The sequence below is a fragment of the Sander vitreus genome, chromosome 13 (assembly GCF_031162955.1).
Source record: "Sander vitreus isolate 19-12246 chromosome 13, sanVit1, whole genome shotgun sequence".
In the NCBI taxonomy this organism is placed as follows: Eukaryota; Metazoa; Chordata; class Actinopteri; order Perciformes; family Percidae; genus Sander; species Sander vitreus.
Window position 1 is genome coordinate 7,224,244 of NC_135867.1, and position 21,238 is coordinate 7,245,481.

At 39.3% G+C, this 21,238-nt stretch overlaps 2 protein-coding genes across 3 annotated transcripts in view; one reads left to right on the forward strand and one right to left on the reverse strand.

Annotated features, from left to right (window-relative positions):
- The window catches only part of clip2 (CAP-GLY domain containing linker protein 2), a 43,805-nt gene extending 36,467 nt beyond the window's left edge, over nt 1–7,338 (reverse strand). For both annotated transcript variants that reach the window (XM_078266165.1, XM_078266164.1), the window contains exons 1-2: nt 6,773–7,338; nt 4,687–4,911 (exon numbers count right to left, since the gene is read on the reverse strand). In XM_078266165.1, coding sequence (XP_078122291.1) covers nt 4,687–4,801 — 115 coding nt within the window. In that variant the 5' untranslated portion in view covers nt 4,802–4,911; nt 6,773–7,338. The remainder of the gene's footprint in view (nt 1–4,686; nt 4,912–6,772) is intronic.
- Nucleotides 7,339–15,108: 7,770 nt separating this feature from the next.
- On the forward strand, nt 15,109–15,966 carry cldn2 (claudin 2). The gene has a single exon (XM_078266346.1). The coding sequence runs from the start codon at nt 15,145–15,147 to the stop codon at nt 15,964–15,966; it is 822 nt and encodes a 273-aa protein (XP_078122472.1). The 5' UTR covers nt 15,109–15,144.
- The last annotated feature ends 5,272 nt before the right edge of the window (nt 15,967–21,238 follow it).

Below are 21,238 nucleotides of genomic sequence, written 5' to 3' on the forward strand. Positions count from 1 at the left end.
GTATATAATATAAAATATAAAAAACGTAGCACAAAACGACAGTTGGCGACATTAAAGAATGGCTTGTTTATTGCTAAGGCCATATGGTCACAATTAAATGATTGATTAATAATGTAATGACAATAACTTATAACAATGACTTATTTCACCAGTAAATTGCTGGTAAACAACAAAAACAAGCACCAGATGGGAAAAGGGTATTTTACAATAACTTAAAATGCACCACAAGGCTGGCGAGTTTCAAGTGAATGCATCGTCTGTGTGTTGTTTTTCCGACAACGTGAGTGTGTACTGTTACGTCCCGGTGTTGGAATCCTCTACAGGGAAATACAGTCACACTTTACACCGCTTAACGTAAGCTGTCAGCATTTTAACCATTGTGTTTAATCCAGCTACTAGCTAACGGTAACGTAGCGTCCCATGCAGCGATGCTTCTGGAAGTCAGGCACTGAAAATGTCGTTCTTATTCGGTCTCGTTACTACCGTTTACGTCAGAACCTGTGCCCCATTGGCATCGCGTTTCGGTACCCAACCCTATTCATGACTAGTCAAACCTTTAATTTAAAAATATTGACATGTTAATTAAGCTTTAGGAGGTACTGGTAGGAGGATGTTTTCAACATGGACAAAGCCAGGCTTGCAGTTTCCCCCCCGTTTTCCAGTCTTTACACTATGCTAACCAGCTGCTGGTTCCAGCGTTATATTTAAAGTGCATACATGAGAGCGATACCAATCTTCTTATCTAATTCGCAAGAAAGCGAATAAGCAGATTTTACACTCTTCCTTTAAGATATCTCTAATTATATTTTGACTAGTAACAATGAACCTATAATTCAGACTTGACTCAATTCTTTAAAGAGTCAAGATATCTTCAATGTAGTTCTGACTAGACAAAATGTCTATTCGATTAACTTTCATTCAGCACATTTAGATACAAGATATCTTAATTATATTTTTATATCTAAAAGTCTAGTCTGAGAAGATATCTGAAAATGGAGTTTGACATATCTTGAATTTAATCTGGATCTTGAAGTTAATAACAGTCCTAATTTCTTTTAAAATATCTAGAAAGATATTTGGATATGATTTAAAAAGTTATTTAGGGAAGCCATTCCGAACTGTAAAGGTTTGAGTGACTATCACAACTTACGTTTGATATATCTACAAATACATTTTGACTAGTCATAACTACAACGTGACCCGTGAGAATTGAAATGAGAAAGATTAGAAAAGATATCTGCAATTGCATTCTGGCCATCTACAAATAAATTGCCATTAGTAATAAGTGAATTGTGAATATCTGAAATGTGAATCTCATTAGTCTAATGCAGTAAATGATACAACAGTGCGATGATGTATATGATATCATTGTAGATATCTCAAAAATTGAAATGACATGCAGAAAGCACAACATTGGGAAAGGAAAACATGCTACATGCATCATGATTGTATGTATTTGATTTGCGTGGATAAACAGGATGTGAGCAAACTAATGAGTTTATATGTGGTAGAAACAAACTGTTTAAACCATAGGCAGGAATTTAGACGAGCACTTCAAATTAGGGCAGCTACCTAACAGCTGACAGGCAGCATTAAGGGATTAGCTGGTAATGGCCGAGTTCAGGATAATTCAAGATACAATTTGAGCTGTTCTGCCTTTCACACAGAGAGAAACAAAAATGACCCCCAGGCCAAACACAAACTTGGATAGATAAATAAATGCCATTTGTGTTTACTCTCTTTCAAAATGCTAATAAATGGCTTTAACAAACCAAGGAAAAGAATATGCTTATTATGCTACAGAGGTGTGTTTTAGACGGCCCTGTCACCTACAAATGTCGTTCCTACACAAATAAACTGTATTTTTTAATTACGTTTTGAGGGAAACATATTTTCTCCCGGGTTACGTTTGTTTTTTAAGGTATCACAAATACGTTTCTGATTAAAGTCCGCAAAGTGAGGAGGTCGGGCTGGATAGACGGGTCAAACAAACAGGACTTTTGTCGAGGAGACCGCTGTCCGTGTCCTATGTGATACCAAAACGTCGACTTTATTTATTTATTTATTTATTTATTTAACATGCATACTTAACAAGGACCCCAGGAAGAGTAGAGTCTATGTGTGCTTCTAATGGGGATCCTTCAAAAAACTAAACTTACATCATTACATCTTGCAAAAAACTTATTTGAACCCAAACCACAGTCTTTTCCTAAACCTAACCAAGAAAACGTACTCCGGGAGAAAATATGTTTCCCTCAAAACGTAATTGAGAATGCAGTTTAATTGTATGTGAACATAATTTTTTAGGCCACAGGGCTGCATTTAGAACATTCTAAACAGCTTTTCAAGGTAAAACACTATTTTGGACAGGTATTCATATCTTATTATTTTACTAGATCCAAACCTATTCAATTGTCAAAGTAATAATACAGCTTGTAATAAATAGTATTTTTTTAACTAATTTCTGGAAGGCAGAAATATTTTTTTAAAAGAAGTTAAAGCTCCTTCTTATCTAAGAACTTTCTATCTACGCATGAACAATTATGAACTGGCGTAGGATAGAAGTCAATGAGTTTAATGCTATTCTATCCAGCTTAGGTTGGCCACTTTGATAGTTAATACTAAGAGAACCATTAACATAATATTAAATAAAATGCTGACAGTGCACTGGAGTAATTATAAACTGTGTAAGTTTCAGTAAATGAAACCCTTCCTGTGTTGGAACAACTTACATAGCAACTTCTTCCCTCGCTCCCATGACATTCCACAGTTAACATGAACCATGACACACTTGTAGCTGCCTCCCGTACTCGCTGACGCTAATGAGAAACAAGCGTACTATCAGCCAAAGAGGGCTGGCTATTCCTCTGTTGTGTTCACTTAGTTCTTTTTCTGCTAAATTACAGCTTTAACATATGCATGTGAAGCTGGTGGGATGGGGCTGTCGTGTGAGCTAAAACCGGAGAGGATAAACAGTGTGGCTGCATTTAAGAGTGAGAACAGCTGTGATTACTTTTTGCAGGCAGGGGTTGTCGTTTTGATGAGTGTTTTTCAGAGAGGTCTAATTTTCGTGAGTAGTCAGTTTTCAGTAGCTGTAATGTCAAAGTTGTAAAAGTCACATGTCTACATTTCACCTTTTCATTTTTAGATTTCTGATTAAGGATAAGGCTAGCGATATTCTATATTTTTGTTATTGGCAATAAATACTATTAAGAGATAAATGCCTGTGCGCTACTTCGTCTCTCAATACTTTATGGCTTTCCTAATAAAGGAAGATGTCAGCCAGTGCAACAGTGGGGCTCATTGATGTGTTTTTAATAGTTTTTGGACAATGATGGAACTCTAACATATATAACAAGATATATCAAAACCTGGATCCACATAAAATCAAATGCTGTGTTTTGGTGCTGTGGATCATAAAACATATTTCCCTAAATGTTGTGAAAAATCGTTATTGTAATGGTATTTTTCGTTATGTCTTCTTCCATTTCCCACAAAAAGTGCTATCTGAATATAATTAATCAGCTTTTTAGCAAATGCATTCTAAAATGTGTTAAAGGAGACGATCATGATCATTTTCAGGTTCATACCTGTATTTTGGGTTTCTACTAGAACATGTTTACACGCTGGTACACATTATTTTTTCCCATACTATCTGTCTGAATATACCTCAGTCTGAAACGCTCCGCTTTTAGCGCCCGTCTCTTTAAGCCCCCTCCTGAAAAAAGCTCATTCTGCTCTGATTGGCTAGCGAGAAAAATATGGCGCACCTTTGCAAAGGTTGTTCTCAAGCTGTGGGGGGATACTCAGATTGGGGAGGTGCTCTAATGAGCCTGCATGTGATGTAGGAAGAGGAGCCAAATCTGAATTGCTTGTTGAATCCTATGTTTTCTGATTGAGGCAGCCCACAAAAAAACTGACTGGGTTGTCTTATTTCACAGTTTGTGGGTAAGTAGCCACTCCAGCTACTCAAATGTATATGCACTAGCACTGAAAAAGTGAGTTTTTTTAATATGTCCCCTTTAAAGCTGCAACAAGCTGTTGACACAACTCTGATATATTATCATCTTAAGTTAATATGCCATGCAACATGTTAGGAAACATGCTATTTACACATCCAGCAGACAGAGCAACATTAGCATTTATTTGGAGTAGTGTTTCTGGCCACCTCACGTAAGTCCAATATTCACCCACCCAGTGGGGAGCTGCAGAGTCAGGTGACAATTCAGTGTGGGTTTGTTACATTTCACGAACATTTAATCCATGTTTTAATATTTAAAAAATGGTTAGTGCAGCTTTAAAATCCCTACACAAATGAAAAACCGTATAGAACCACAAAGTATGAAATTACCGATTGGCACACATAACAGGGGCATATAAATGCATATTACATCTATATAAATATACATTATTTTAAATGGAGAGAGTGTGGCACCCATTAAAACTGCCGAAAGCTAAAAAGAAAAAAAAAGTTGCATTGGAGATCTTCCAATAAATACGCTAGAAGATTAAGCTTAAGAAAACACTTCCCAGCTTCCGTGTGCGTGTAATCTAATGCAGCTGTGCTCTACTGAGTCATTAACACAAATAAATGGTCTAAGCCACTTCCGGTGATGAGAAGAAATCGCTGGAAGAAAAAAAATTCCCTATATTTTTTCAAGGGGTCAGAAGGAGGAAGTTACTTACTGTCTCTAGGGACAAGAGGGCTGGAGGTTCCTCCCGCTGAGGTCCTTCCAACTGGGCTGGAATGCTTGGTTCCCCGGCCAGGGATTTTCAGTCCACTGGACTTGAGCATATTCATTCTACAGAAGCAAGGAGACGGCCAGGACCTGAGAGCTCCTCCCTGGGTGATGAAGGCTTGTGGATCAGGCACTAGATGTGAGAGTGGTGGCTGTCGCTCTCCATGTTTAGCTGTTGGGATAAATATAGGAACAGTTAAGAGAAATAATAGGTAAATAAGCACAAGGGCATGCTTATGTGTCTCGCCCAGCCTCCAAATCTGTATGAATGGACCCAGACTGTTGAAGTAGAACAACTCACAACTGGTTTTCACAGGAACAGGAGTATACGAGATGACAGGGAGCAGGAAATGTGTAGCTGTTTGTACAGCAGAACAATGCAAGTTATTTTTCCAAAAGCTGTTCAAACATTTGTTGAAATTTCTTATCTTACCATGACTTGAATATTTTGTGCATACTTTAGATTCAGGGATTCATGGTTTAGTGCAGCAACATGGGGGCCAGGATCCACTGAGGAGTCACTAGATAAAGCTGAGGGGTCATAATCGATAAAAAAAAGAAAGAAAAAGTGTATTTCTTCTGACTTGTATTCTAATTTTTTTCTTCCTCTTTTCTTGTGGAATTCTTGGTACTTCTTCCTTGTCAGACTTCTCATGTCACAATATAGGCCATAAACTGTGACAAGGTGTTGCCAGTCATAGGAAAATATTGGGAGCCGCAGACAGAAGAAACCCTGGACTTGTGGTGCGATTTTTTTGTTTTGTTTACAGTATGGAGCTTTTATTTATATTTCTGGTCTTCGTCCTACTTTGCATTCAAATATAATGACAAAAAGGAAACAAAGAATCATATTGGGATTTGTGTACATTTAGGAGTCTGAAATGCTCCAATATACCATGCTTAATTGGCACCAATAATGTCAGAAGCTTCATTGGTAACGGTGACAGAAAAATATCCAAGCACTTTGGCCTTATTTCTGACTATAAGTATGTTCACATTTGTGTTGTTGGCGGCTCATTATGACAAAACTATGCATATGTAGAAATAAATGAGATGTAGGCACTATTCCCAAATTGTAAAACCACTTCTACACTACTGCTGTAGTGCCCCTGAGCAAGGCAAGGAGCCCTCCTTAATGAACAACCAAACCCTGTAGTGGCACAGCGAAACACTTACAGATCAAGAAGCTGAAATGTTTTAGGTTCAGTTGTTCTTTGTTCTAGTTATATTTAGGCTACCTCTGTCAATGTCTGTTTTTGACAGTTTTTATATAGGTTTTGTCCAGGTTATCTATTCAACACCTGGCAATCTAACAGTAACATTTAAAAGTAGCCTATTTACAATAAGCTTATTAGTATTGTGATAATCGTTACCTATGTCACAGTAAAGTCAGCATTAATAATAACACCTCATTGCTTCATACATTCGTTCATGGTCAACTTATCAATTTAATAATATGCCTGATAGTTAATGTAGGCCGGTGCCCAAGTGCAGCATGGCCTACAAATCTTGGCCCAAAGGCCATTAAGAATATATAATGCTGTTATAGCTACAATAAACAACACACATCTGGTTGAGGTTTTAAACTACACAGGGGGGGAAACAAGCAGATTCCAGGCATAGCTAAATCCTATATAGGCCTAATATTTACACTCGGCTCATCCTGATGATAAAAAAAAAAGGCATTTTCATTGTAGAGCAATCAATCCAATAAACCTGTCGAGAATGATGTTTTTCTTGTAAGTGAAGTAAAAAATAAGGCCCTTCAGTGTCGACTGCTGGGATTTTCATATCCTATCCGAGGCTTTTATTCATATGGGCCATTTTCCAATCGACACCTGATTTGAGGGATAACAGGATGAAAGCGTTGGGATGATAATGCGCACCTCAACAAAATGTAACACAACACCAGTTTGATCCATTGTTGTAGCTACTGCGGCAACGTGGTCCAGACTGCCCTTCACTTAGGCTAAACCCCGAGTTCCTCCCAGCAAAAATGTCATAAAAGCACATCAATACAGGAAAATACTCACATTTCTATGCGAAATTGGAGCGTCCGAAGGGTGTCCGACAACCGGCCAACTTTCAATTTTCTTGCCAGAAGAGAGGGACTAGTGGTTGCCACTCCCTGGGATGCAAATATGGATGCTGAGCAGAAATTGAAAGGGAGAGTCAGCGTGGATCAGTGGATGATGGCAACAACTGCACGGTGTCAGCAATAGACCGGTGATGGCTTAGCAGTTAGCTTGCCGGTTCATTTTTTCAGGAAGATAGCTGAAGCAGCTACCAAAGAGCGAAGATAATCGACATGTACACCGCTGTTTAAGTAGCCGAACACTGGCACACAGGTCCTGACGGTTCCCGAAACGAAACGCAGCATCAGCAACACTCTAAATCAACTTTTCTCTTGTCTGGCTCTGATTAAACAAGCTAACAGTCTCAGTCTGGTCTCCCGGATAATCAGCTATTTTTTTTCGGCCCGTTCTCACTCTTGTCGGTGTTCCCACAGTGGTATGGATATGCTGGGTTAGCACAGCCTCCCTCTGACTCAACCCACCGGCTAGACTGAACAAAGGGGCTGGGAAGCAGAGCCTCCTGGGGGAAAGATGAGAGTAAACTACAGTCTAGCTCATCTCCGTGACGTTCTCCGTTAAAAGGAGGGGGATTTAAATTGGCCCGTCTTTATTGGTTCAATATACATGACTCAAAACGCATGACTCAATGCCATTTACAACCATTGGTACTACGTTTGTTGTTCGGCATCAATACAATCTACAAAATAACGTTTTTCGCCATAATATACCACATTCACGACACGGCTCTCAGTGTTCTTTATCCGCCTTTGACAATGCATCTTCAAATGGAAAACATCTGTCGTGCCAGTAATTAAAGTTAACATTTTACACGAATGCAGTGCTGTTTGAAAAAGCTTGCGTATGCCGAACTGAAAACTGGTTACTAATGTTTCATTATAAGATCTTAATTCACAAAAAGTGCTCGTACATTCGTTAATAAGTAATGAAACCTTAAATAGCGAAACTTCTAATTCAAGTTTGGTGTAGGGTTCTCTTTGAGCTCGAGCACAGGCAAACTGACAGCTAACAGGCAGATTTGAGAAGATATCTGAAACATAATGAATCTATGGAAGAATGTTAGAGCCAGTTTTTAGCGGTTAACACTCAATGTCCACTGTCAACACGTGAATCCATTTAAACGCGTGGGCGATTCATTTTCATATTTCTCTGATGTGTCTGTGGTGGGTGGGGTCAAAACCTTCATATGGATCCAGTCCATGTATGGATCACATCGCCTTTTCCGGCTCATTTTAAAACGTTCGGATTGGTCAGTGGAGTGAAAAGTCCACACTGAGAAACACGTGGGATTGGTCAGCTTGTCTTCTACTGGGAGTGCCACTGCCCCAGTTTGACAGCTGTACCGCGAAATAGAGACCTCTACTGCTTGGCTGCACACAGTTTTCTAGTACCTTATTCTTCACTTTGTGATGTAAAAACGTTTTATTCTTGGCTTCTTTGCATTACAGTATGCTTTGCACATTTGTTCTAGCTTTGTAGCCTATGTTGTTATTCAGCTTCTTATTTTAAGTAAAGGGACATTTCCAATTTTTTTTTAGAAATATGGATTTGCTTTCTTGCTGAGAGTTAGATAAAAGATAGCTACTACTCTATCACTGGCAGTTAAAAATGAAGCTTAAGCCAGCAGCCAGTTAGCTTAGCTTAGCTATGATTTAGCATATATGGTACAAACTTGAAACAGCTAGAATGGATCTCTCCAAAAAGGACAAAATCCACCTACAAGCACATCTTAAGCTTATTAAAATACATTGTCTATGTTGTTTATTTAATTCGTACAAAAACCAAAGTGTATGTCTATGAAGTGTTAAAGGTGAACCCACAGATAATCAAACTATGCAGTTCCCTTAGCTCTACAGAGGAATTAAGCATTTTTTAGCTCATTTGGTTCAGTCTCACTGCTCTTATAAACCCCATTTCCAGCCACAGGAGGTTGCTATTTTCAGCAAAAAAAATTAGCAACTATAACTGTATGCCTACATTCAGAGACACAATAACATGCATGCTAATGTTGCTCCATGTCTGCTAGATATGGTATCCAGTACTAAACATATTTAATAATGTACAGTGAAGTACATTGTACAGCTGGTACACTGCATTGCATTGATGTGGTTATTGACAGAAACTTGGCACTTATTGCTGGTCATGCCCATAAAGTCCATTTGGCTGCCGGAGGAGGGAACACAGAGGCCTTCTAACAATGTCCCACCACAACCTCATACACCCTCTCAGGTGGTGACAATATACATTATACTCCACTCTCAAATGTAGCAGGGATGACTACAGTTGCAATCTTGGTACTTGGTACTTTAGGAAGGTCAATGAGAGTGAAGGAGCTTGTAAACCAAATGTATGGAGGTTGTTACAAAATAACTCTCAAGCAGCTGTTAATTGTTGAAATGTTGCAGTTTTTTCTATTGGCCACTAGAGGTCTCTCCAGTTCTATATTGAGGCTACTGTGTGAGACTTATGGACAGGATTTCTGTGTATGCACTAAACCACATCAGAATGTGTGTTTTGGCACACCTGAAGTTAATGTGAGTAATTAGATGAAAGGGAGAGTCAGCGTGGATCAGTGGATGATGGCAACAACTGCACGGTGTCAGCAATAGACCGGTGATGGCTTAGCAGTTAGCTTGCCGGTTCATTTTTTCAGGAAGATAGCTGAAGCAGCTACCAAAGAGCGAAGATAATCGACATGTACCGCTGTTTAAAGGTCCCATGACATGGTGCTCTTTGGATGCTTTTATATAGGCCTTAGTGGTCCCCTAATACTGTATCTGAAGTCTCTTTTATATAGACCTTAGTGGTCCCCTAATACCGTATCTGAAGTCTCTTTCCCGAAATTCAGCCTTGGTGCAGAATTACAGCCACTAGAGCCAGTCCCACAATGAGCTTTACTTAAGATGTGCCATTTCTGTGTCTGTAGCTATTGAGGAGGAGAGAGGGGGGGCAAGGTGGAGAGTGGGGGTGTGGCTTTGACCAACTGCCACTTTGCTCGTTTGAAAGCCATGATGTCTCTCTCTTTCTCATGGGTGGGTCAAATTCTCTAGGCGGGCAAAGCAGAGAAAGGAGAGGTAACCTTTCCCCTTATGACCTCATAAGGAGGAGATTCCAGATCGGCCCATCTGAGCTTTCATTTTCTCAAAGGCAGAGCAGGATACCCAGGGCTCTGTTTACACCTATTGCCATTTCTAGCCACTGGGGGACCATAGGCAGGCTGGGGGAACTCATATTAATGTTTAAAAACCTCATAAAGTGAAAATGTCATGCCATGGGACCTTTAAGTAGCCGAACAATGTCTCAGAGCAATTAAAATTGTTCATTGTTGTTGTTTTTTCCGTCTTAAAGTTGCTCACTCCTTTGTTTAAATATAAAAAAGCTCAGTGGTTAGACTGTTTTCCTGGTGTTGGTCATTTTAATGTTTTCAGTTAATTGAAAGTATTGCATGCCTATCTTCGGTTTGAGGTTTTTGAGGGTCTTTAACCCCTCTCAAATGCCTACTACAACAGTAATAAAGGATTTTTTTTTTTACTTCCCAAAAAGTGAAAACATTGATGACTGATGTGTAAGTTTGGGGCCCCCTGGTGGCCCGTAGTTAGTACAATAACCAAAAGTATGTGGAAGCTCCTGTCCACATGCGTTAGTGGAGTTTTGGTCTGAGGGTTGTTTTTCATGGTTTATTCGGGATTTTTATGTTATTGTTTTTATTGAGCTGGAACAAGGTACACAATGGATTTCCCTGCACATTGTACTGTGTATTATTGTGTATGTGACAAATAAATTAGAATTTGAATTGAATTTGAATTTTTCATGGTGTTTGCCTCTCTGATCAAGTCTGGAGCTCGGAATTAAAATGCTCTGCTGCCAGTTTAGTGCTTATTAACCTTGGAGATAGTTAGATAGCCTGCATTCTGTGTGTACGTAGGGGAATGGAAGGACCCATAATTAATAAAATTCATATCTTATTTATCAATGTTAAAGATGGACCAGGTCAGCACTTTATTTGAAGGGCCACAAACACGATGAAGTAATGAAGAAGTAATGTTTAGTTAACCATGATTACAACACTACAATTCTTCAGAATATATGTACACTGCTCTGACTGGTCATTTTTTTATTAAGAAGACATGAACATCATTAATAAATCAGAAATCATGATGATTCAAACATCTTAATTGATGCATTAATTAACAAATTGTTCCTGCATGATATACTATTAATTCTTATACATTACTGATAGCTCATGAAGTACTACATGAATAAAGCCATGCTTTTCATGCATGAATTCATGATAATTCATGTACCATTATTATAAAGTGTTCCCAAAAATCCTTGCAGCCAGGTTCCAAAATCTTGTAGTAAGCCTTCCCAGAAGAGTTGAGGCTGTTAAAGCAGCAGATCAATGCCCATGGCTTTGGAATGACATTTTTAACAATGAAATAGGGGTGTAATGTTCAGATGTTTACATATTTCCGGCCATATCATGCACGTTTTAGACTACTTTACAAAGTTACACCACCAAAACCAAACACCATTATATTCTATGTTCCTCACGTCCATCCACAGTAACTGACCACCAGTCAGTCACAACAATATGACAAATGGTCACAGGCCGACCTGAGCTGCCTCATTAGTATGCAGTGTGTCCAGATAATGCCCCTCTGTGATTTATAATAATGGCTCAGTGTTTCTGAGTGTGTGGACGTTGCCCTCTCATTCTGCTTCATAGGGGAAGTGACCAGATTACGCGTTAATCCCATTATGATGCTGCCGCAATGTGAGGGCCGGTTGGAGGGATTAGAAACTAAAGGCTCGAGCTTCAGGACGGGATCAGCAGCAAACTGGGTGACTGTAGCTACTAACATTGATAAAGACACTAATGGCACATGTAAACAGTTTAGATGCCACTAACCGAACAAGTAAAGGGCATATTCATGAAGATACACTGGCATGGTATGTATTATTTATTGTTCTGCGTTGCTGTTTTTGTAGCTCTCAGTATCAGCAGTCAAATGGACAACCCAGCAAACAGTTGATGGATGATGACGTAAAGCAGGCAGCCAAGTTTGGTGTTAGCTTAAATGAGCAGTAAATTCACAATATGTTATGGCAGGTTTTTGTATGGAGTCTGGAAAGTGCCATCAAAAATAATTGTAGACATGTACGATGTTTAATTAGAATCAATTATGGTTAAAAAAAAAAAACACTGATTATATAAAAATAAATCAGTTTGTAATTCCTGAAGAACACCCTGCTGAATATTGTTTTAAAGTGCCAAAAATGTATTGTTGAGTCATTGGAAATGGATAAAAAAAAAACTCCAATGGTTAGGGTTCACTCTATCATTTGAAATAGAACAACAATGAGTGAATGGACAGATGAATATGGACCTATCAATGAACAAAGTCATGAATTCACTGACTGAGCGAACAAAGGAATAAGAGAGAAGGAAGCAATATAGGAAGGAAGGAAGAAGCAATAAAGGGAACATAAAATGAAAATAAAAGTAAGGCCCAGACTAACACATTGTTTACGTTTAGCCTTTCTTTACCGTCACGTGTCACACAGAGGGAAACGTCTCTTTTGAGAACCCCCCCCCCAAAATAAAACAAAAAACTAAATAAATTATTTCAAAAGCGTTATAATCACTCCTCATTTTTCTTGCCTTAGGCTAGTTTATTCCATAGCTGATTTTAATTAAAAATACAAAAAAAATTCACAAGCAATTTTGGGGATTAGAGGAACAGAGGTTCTTTCCCCGTAACATGAAAGGATAACAGTTTTTTTTTTTTTTTAGCTCTTTTCATTAAAGTAATATGACACTTAAATCTTTTGCTGAATAAAACATTTTTCACCCGACTACACAGAGAACTAATATCCTGAAATATTCATACTCTAACAGGGGTCTGCTGAACGTTTAATGTTTGGAGCGAGCTGCTGACGATAGTGTACCACCGGTTCTGACCGATGAGAGAATGATTAACCTGGCTGGCAATGATGATGTATGTGTGTGTATGTGTGTGTGTGTGTGTGTGTGTGTGTGTGTGTGTGTGTGTGTGTGTGTGTGTGTGTCACTGTCAGGGTGTGTATACATGACAGTAGGTGAAGGTCTGGATGAGGGACAGAGATCACAGACTTTAACAAAGACAGCAGAGCATCTGACCAAGACGAGAGACAGTGACAGAGAGACAATGTGCAGGAGTGCAGACAGTAACTGTGCCTAATTGTCCTGCATTATTGGTGTTTTAAGTGGAAAGTGTTTTGCAACAGGCAGTATATCATACTCAAAGGATTGTATTTCATCTTCAAGAGCCCAAAAAGTGTTTGTTGGCTCCCTTGGTCCAATGCAGCCGGCGGAGTAAGTGCTTATTAAAAGTACAGCAGCGGCACAATAGCTGCGACTATGTCAAGGTCTGAGGAAGCAGTCAGAGTCTGATACAGCAAGTAGAAGCAGGAGTAGGTTCAACAGAAAATACCAGGTGAATACAATCTGTACCAGGCTGCGGGCTCTACTGTGTCTTCATCCTCTACCTCCTCATCTTCTGCTCCAGCTGCAACTTCAGCTCCTGTAGCAAACCAACATAATCAAATCCTCAACTAGTCCAGCGTCTGGCTCTTTCACAATCTGCAGCAGTCTCAGGTAATGCATGGAAGTGGACTGCATGTTTGTGTGTCTGGTACATATTACTGTATTTTAAGGTGGCGAGATGTTTTGACTGTATAAAGGTACAAGCAAGTGGACACAAGGGTTTTACATTTGAATGAATACAGTTACACCATTAGAAATATGGATGTATTAGTCAGCATTTAAATGATGTCTGGCAATCAGCACTCGAGTTTGCAGATCAACACGAGACTACTACTAGTGGAGTTTCAAAAGAGCCAAATCATCGGCAGCAGCTAAACTGGTCAAAAGCAATGCATAATTTGGAGAACAATCTGAAAAAATATTGTAATCTTTCACCAAGCACAACATTTAAGGTAACCAATAAGTGATATGACAAACATAATACAGTATCTTTACTGTACATAAATGCTGTTAACTAACATTTGTCATAAGGTGTTGATGATTTAGATGTGTTGTGTTGTGTATGTTTTGTTGTTTCACTAGTTTGTCCACCCTATCTTCTTTATAAGTAGTATGTGGTCTGACTTGAAACGTGTTAGTCATATCACTGTTTGTTGGGGTTGTTTTAGCTTATTGTCAACTCAGTCTGTGCCAGCTGGCTGGACTTTGCCACATAGAACGAGACAGTTTCCCAGACACAGGTAAAGCCACCTTAATGTTATTATCTTACAGACTGTAATTATGAGCAGTCAAGTAAAGACCTTTTACGTCAGCCTCCTAGTTGTAAATAATAATTTTGAGTGAGCGATAAGAGAAATTTTTGACAGCTGCAGTATCGCTCTCTTGGTGAAAAGAATTACAGAAATATCAACAAACCAGTGGCAAAATGGCTGAAAAACACCTTCGTTGGCAGTTACACCTTAATACAATTGTATATCAACACTAATACAGTCTTAAGTACCTGTTATACTGTGTGTATGTGATTTCACTTGTTAACAAACTGCTAGTTATAGCTAAAATGTACTAAAAGTAATGTCCCTGTGTATTAATAACTGTATTGGCTTGTTTAACCAATAACAATAATTGACCTAAAGATCCCCTCCACTCAAAATGTGTTTCTGTTATGTTTATGTCCCCTAAAATGTCCGACCCTTACAATACTGACTTCTGAATCTGAGATTCAAATTGCGCCAGCTAGATTTGGTACGTCACAGATTCAAAAGCCAATCACTGTCTAATATGCAAAAGCCGGAAAAACACGCTGTCATTGTAGCTGTCATCCACCGCCACTTACAAGCGAACAAGCTAACAAGCTAAAAAACAACATTAACAAATAAACGATGCTAACTACACTTACCATTTTGATACGTCAACTTTTGGTGCACAACAGACCTTACTATATTACTTATCAGTAGGGACAATAAGGGAGAAAGAGTAGATGTGCTTCCAGGAGAAAAAAAACATGTTAAACAAAATAATTATCACAGAAGAGTATTTTACATACTTAAAAACATGTCTGAAGTGGGAGAAGATGTGTGAATGCAGCATAAACTCCAGTATGGAGGACCATACCATATTATCAAAATGGAATGAATCAATGATCTCATGAACAGAATGGCTAAAATAATTGAGAACATAAAAGAGGAAAATGTTTGTCAGCAAGCTAACTACTGTAGTTTCTGGGTCAGTTTATTCATCTCTTCTCTGTGTTTGCTTTTGGGTCTCCTCCATCACAGCTGTTGCCATGGCGTCAGCAGCTCTGGAGCTGATGGGCTTCTTCCTGGGTCTGCTGGGGATGCTGGGCACTATGGTCGCCACAGTGCTACCCTACTGGCAGATTTCCGCCCACATCGGCTCCAACATTGTCACGGCTGTGGCCAACATGAGGGGCCTGTGGATGGAGTGCGTCTACCAGAGCACAGGGGCCTTTCAGTGTGAGACCTACAACTCTATGCTGTCCCTGCCCTCCAACCTGCAGGCCTCTCGCGCCCTCATGGTCATCTCCATCGTGCTATCTATACTCGCCATTGCCATGGCGGCCCTGGGGATGCAGTGCACTCTCTGTTTGGAGGGCACAGGTTCAGTTAAGAGTCGTGTGGCAGGCGCCAGCGGGGGCTTATTTCTTGCTTCCGGCTTCCTTTCACTCATTCCGGTGGCATGGACCACACACGAGGTGGTCCAGACCTTCTACCAACCCAACTTGCCTTCCAGTATGAAGTTTGAGCTGGGGGAGTGTCTGTTCATTGGTCTGGCCTCTGCGCTTATCTCCATGCTGGGAGGGGGGATGCTGTCTGTGTCATGCTGTGAGGAGCAGGATGGTGGTCGTGGGAGACGCCACGGCGGAGGGTATCCATATCCAGTGGGAGGCGCCGTGGCGGGCACAGGGGTACGGACAACCTCACAGACCTACCACAACCCCACCCTGCAGGTGGGCGGCATCAACGCAGCCAGCAGGGGGCAGACGCTGCTCCGCGGTACCAGTCACAGCTCCGAGTCGAGTGCACATGGAATCCAGGGAGCCAAGAAGCCCACTGCGGCAGGATATGACATCACAGGATACGTGTGAGGTTACTGTAACTACATCACACCGTTAAATACGGTCCCCTGACAACTTACTTTCAATTACATGTATTTATGTAATGTATTTAATCGAATGTTTTCACTATATATACTTGACGGAGCAAGAGGACAATTGAAATACAAACGAGTCAACTGTATCACAAGAATCTTGCTTGTTCAAAAGTTAGTTGGCAACACATTTATGAGTCTTCACTGCCTCACTGCTGCAACAGTAAACACAGTTCCGCTCATATTATTCCCATTTTAAAATGCTTTTTATGAAAACATCGGTGCCTAATGGTTTGGTGCCCATTGACGAATTGGATTGGAGGGACACAGCTCTACACTTCTACACATCACAAATATATTTCCAAAGATCCATGTTACATTGCAGAAATTTGCTATATACATACACCTGTTCTTTTCTATATATAGAGCCAACAAATGCATTGATTGTTTATGTGAAATAAAAAGGCAAATGTACTTTGTAAAATTGAATAGGTTATGGAAACATACATACATACATTGATTTGGTATCTTGGACTGTTTGAACATGTAAGTAATATCCAGGGAACATTTTGACTTTCACTTGGTTTTTGGTGACTTTATTATTTGGACAGTTCAATGTTGATAACTATTTGCTGCATGTGTTTAAATATTCTCCCTTGTTTTCAATGTAAAACCTAAACCCAACCCTGATATTTATATACAATTCTCACAGTACTGTATCATCTAAAGCTCAAACATGTTATTGACACATTACAGTCCATTCATTGTTAATTAGTTACAGGACACTGGAAGTGTTACTAAATCAAAATGTAATTGTCTTGTTAAGTACAGTTGAGAAAGACATTTTTATAATGCTGTTTTCATATTAATAAATATTGTGCCTTATTATCACTATTATAGTGTAAAAATGTTGTGTGCATTTGGTCTGACATTCAGTTTGATATTTGCAGGCTGAAATAAGAAAAATGGGTAACACTTTACTTGAAGGTATCTACATAAGAGTGACATGGCACTGTCATGAACACATGACATGAACCCTAACCCTAACTCTAACTCTAACCCAAACCATAACCTGTCATTACAAAAATGCAAAAGAAGCGTTATGTCATAAACGTTTATGACTTGTTTATAATGTTTATGACATGTTCATAACAGTGTCATGTCACTCTTATGTAGATACCTTCAAGTAAAGTGTAACCGAAAAATGTTTGCTGGGTGTTGGCAGGATTTTCCTCAGCGGTGGGGGCAGGCCTGAACTTGGCACATCTTGGAGGTATATTTATATTGTCAGTAGTGCGAAGATCACTTGTTCATTTTTTTTGTTACCAGTCTGAGGGTCAACGCACCTGCTTCCTGAGTCATGATGCAAAATGTGTTTCACGACATGGATACATTGTATAATTGTGAATAAAAATGAAGCCAGGTTTGGTCTCGTAGTTTCATTTTCCCTCAGTTGATTGTTCATGATGGCTGATGTTTCCTGCTGATTATCAGGGATGTATTTACATAACATAAAACAACTTTTTTTCAACTGATTCAAACAAAGAACCACAAAACTTGTTTTTTTATTTGGAAATAAACGCTAACTTTTCTTATTGTCATTTGTTGAATTTTTCATAAAGAAAAGAATTTGATTTGAAAACATTTTAATAAAAACACAAGGTAGGCTGTTGTTTTTAACATCTTTTAAATAAAATATTATTAAATATTTCCAAGGCCTTCAGCTGAATGACTGCTCTGGTAATGGGCATTCCATCATTACGTTTTTCTGTCATTTAATCACACACTCTCCTGTCAATATCTTGGAAGCGGACGCTTTGAGGACCATGGTAAGATTTTTTCTGGCTGTTTGCATTTTTAGACAGTGTAACATATCCATGACAATGCCTCGTTGTACTTCCGTTCTTCTTCCGACTTCCAGGCTGTTTGTAGCTGGATATATCATTTGTAAATATAAATGTGGATAACGTTAGTGATAGTGAGATGCTTGCTACAGTAACACTTGTAGTGATGAATTGGCGAAAACATGTTTAATTTCTCTGAGTCATGGCCAGTGGCGATTTTAGACCCTTTTTAGGGGGGCTCAAACCCCCCTAAATTTCATCTCAGCACCCCAAAAAATTATAATAATAAAAAACAAATTATTATTTAATCAATTTTAATGCTTCAAGTTAGAGTTTGCGAACTTGTCTGTTAGTAACAGAGGGCAAACACACTTTTACAAGGTACTGTATCTGTTTCATATTTGTTTTGTTCTAAAGCCCCTGACACACCAACCGGACGGCTGACCGTCGTCAGAAAAGGCATTCGGACTGATCAGTCGGCTCCCCGAGGTCCAAAAAGTGCCTTGGAACACACCGAAGCGACGCCATCTTGAGCGTACGTTTTGCGCGTGCGCGAGACGTAATACAAAAAAATGAAAACCGGAAATGACAACGCATCACGTGGGTCTGGCTTCTTCAGCCGATAGTAATGGTGGCTTGTTCGAAATATGATCTCGTATTTTACGAAAATAGTTCACTGAAACCTTTTAAGCGACACATTGGCCATACAGTTGCTGAATCTGTCAGATTGGTGGAGTGAGTCCGACACACTATTTCATTCACACTAAAAAAGTGACAAGATGTGTTTTTAGTGTCATATCAATAGGCACTAATTGTCCCAAAATGCAATACAGAAAGGCAGCAGAAAAGCTGCTGACAAACAGTTATATAAATTGCAGATGTTGGTGAGATATAGCTACAGGAATATCAGACATGTAGGTTTGTATTATATAAAAGTATTGCTCTTAGAAAACACAACTTTAAAGTATGTAGGCTTACATACAATAACTGGCACATGAAGGCTCTTTTATAGAGCAGCTGGTAATAATTAAAGAGTGTTTTTGTTAGAGGTGAGATTCTGCTAGTGTTTTTACAGTCTAGAATAGGGAAAAGATCACAGCCCTGAACTGAAGGCAAACAGAAGATCGACACAAACAAACCAAAACAAACACAGCCACTAGTTTAGTCCAATCAATATGCAGCTCCTGTATGACTCACCGGTGGACCATGAGACCAAATCCTCATGTTTACTGCTTCAGCTTACAGTACAGTCACAAAACTGTGTAACACGTTTGAGATTTGTGGCTTGAAAGGCTGTTGATGATTTCTATTTCAACTAGCTATCTGTGGCACAGGTTCCACTTGAACTAGTGCAGGTCTTGGGTCTGTGCTAACCTTTTATTGGTTCTGAGAGGACTTGCCAACAGTCTATTAAATGAGCAGTAGATTATGCATTGTCTTAAGGCTCCATCATATCAGAGTTCAGCATTGAAGGACTCCATATAAGACTGTATGTACATAGATGTGGTTTTTATGTGCATTGCTGTCACAGAAAAACAACAACAAATGAGAGTAAGGTTACTTTTATTTCATACAGAAATGGCTGTTTTGAATGTAGGGTACCAGTTAAATAAAGTTTAATTTTATTGTGTGATTTTCCCAACTGCAAATGCATTGCAAAAATGCAATGCAGTCTTGTGAGCTTATGATAAAACCGAGGCACCGCATTTATTTAATTACTGTTGGGCCTCTTGAAGTCTGCGTATATACAGTGTTCTTCTCAGTGAACAAGCCTACTGTGGGGTGATAGGTAAGGGTGCAGTTCTTCAGACCACTGAATACCTCAATTCAAACATAAAATCCTGCAGACCACGATCCCTGGTGGTCAAACTCAAAGGGCAACTGGATTCCTGCCAGGAACTGAACTGGGTCAACCAACACACACACACACATTTGACCGAGGGAACGTTAGCGATAAGTGGACTGGACAGACACACACACACACACACACACACACACACACACACACACACACACACACACACACACACACACACACACACACACACACACATACAAAGCCTGTGGGAAAGACACACAATCCCCTAAACATACAGTAGATGATCCTGAGCACCTTTTGTCACAGATACAGTCTGTGTAACCAACATATAGGGGTTAGACAAATAAGAACACCAAATGACAACTCTGCAGTACTTTGTTACAATCATGATATTAGGTTGTATACCAGTTTTCAGCATTTGTCGTCTGTAAATAAGCAGTGGCTCTTTGATATCTGAGATTTTAAAGAAATATGAAACACAAAATTGCATGACAAATCATATTAGGCTGTTAGAAAAAGTCAACATGACCTAAATAAAATCTCATTTTCTGCAGTAGGAACTATGTCGAAACTAATACAACCAAAAGTTTCTACTCAGTCACCTCTATGGATGCAGTTTTTTGGCCATTACTCTGTAAAGAGCAGACTAACCTGTAATGGCTGAATGGCTCCATCTAGTGTCCAAAAGAAGAATAACATTGAGTTTAAACAGGAGTCACCTAAATACAGTAGATCGCATTTCCATTGACCTTCATGTTTCACTGCAGTTAGATTGGTTAACATGTAGACTGATTGGAAGTCATTGTGTATCAACCCGAATGAAAACTGAACATTGCGTCTTGTTTGTTGTGTGTATATATCTTTATAGAATCAAATAAGTAAAATCTAACCACATTCATTCATGATACCACATGCTGTAAGTACTTCCCTCTGACTGAACAAGTAGATGTCTGGATTTATTAATGTCAGAGGGTTTAGTGTCTGAACTGCCTGGTCAGTCAATTTTAGAGTGAAAAGCTTTGTCAGTGTCTTCAAAAATGTTGGAGACAAAGTGGTAAAAATCTGGCCTAATTTTAGACACAATTTGCATAATTATGAAGATATTTTAGTTGAGAATATTCAAAGAAATAAATAAAGAAAAACATGTTTTACCTTTTTATTTTGATATACGATTATTTGTTGGCACAATTCCTACAGAATCTCCTTTTAAAATAACATAAATTTAGCACAAAAAGTACGGAAATTTGTATTTGGTCGATTATTTCTCTGTGGTAGCAATGCTTTTTGGCAATACATCTCATACCGTTGGAAAGCCAGTTTAGTTCCCTTACAAATGGTGCCCCATTTGTAAGGAACATCCATTTGTGGGATGAGCAGCAGCGCCGAGTATGTGGGTTGTGCCCTTGAAAACGGCAGTTGGATCGTAGGGTCAAAGTGTGGAGAAGACGCGGAGAACACTATGCTGATTGCTGCACCGATAGAGTAACACCTTTTGGTGGAGGCAGTGTGATGGTGTGGGGCGGCATCTCCCTCACTGGAAAAACAAGGCTTGTCATCATTGGAGGCAATCTCTATGCAGAGATATAGAGATGAGATTCTGCAACCAG

Bases quoted from the DNA above. Each gene is read 5' to 3' on its own strand.
- cldn2 (XM_078266346.1), top strand. From the start codon at position 15,145: ATGGCGTCAGCAGCTCTGGAGCTGATGGGCTTCTTCCTGGGTCTGCTG.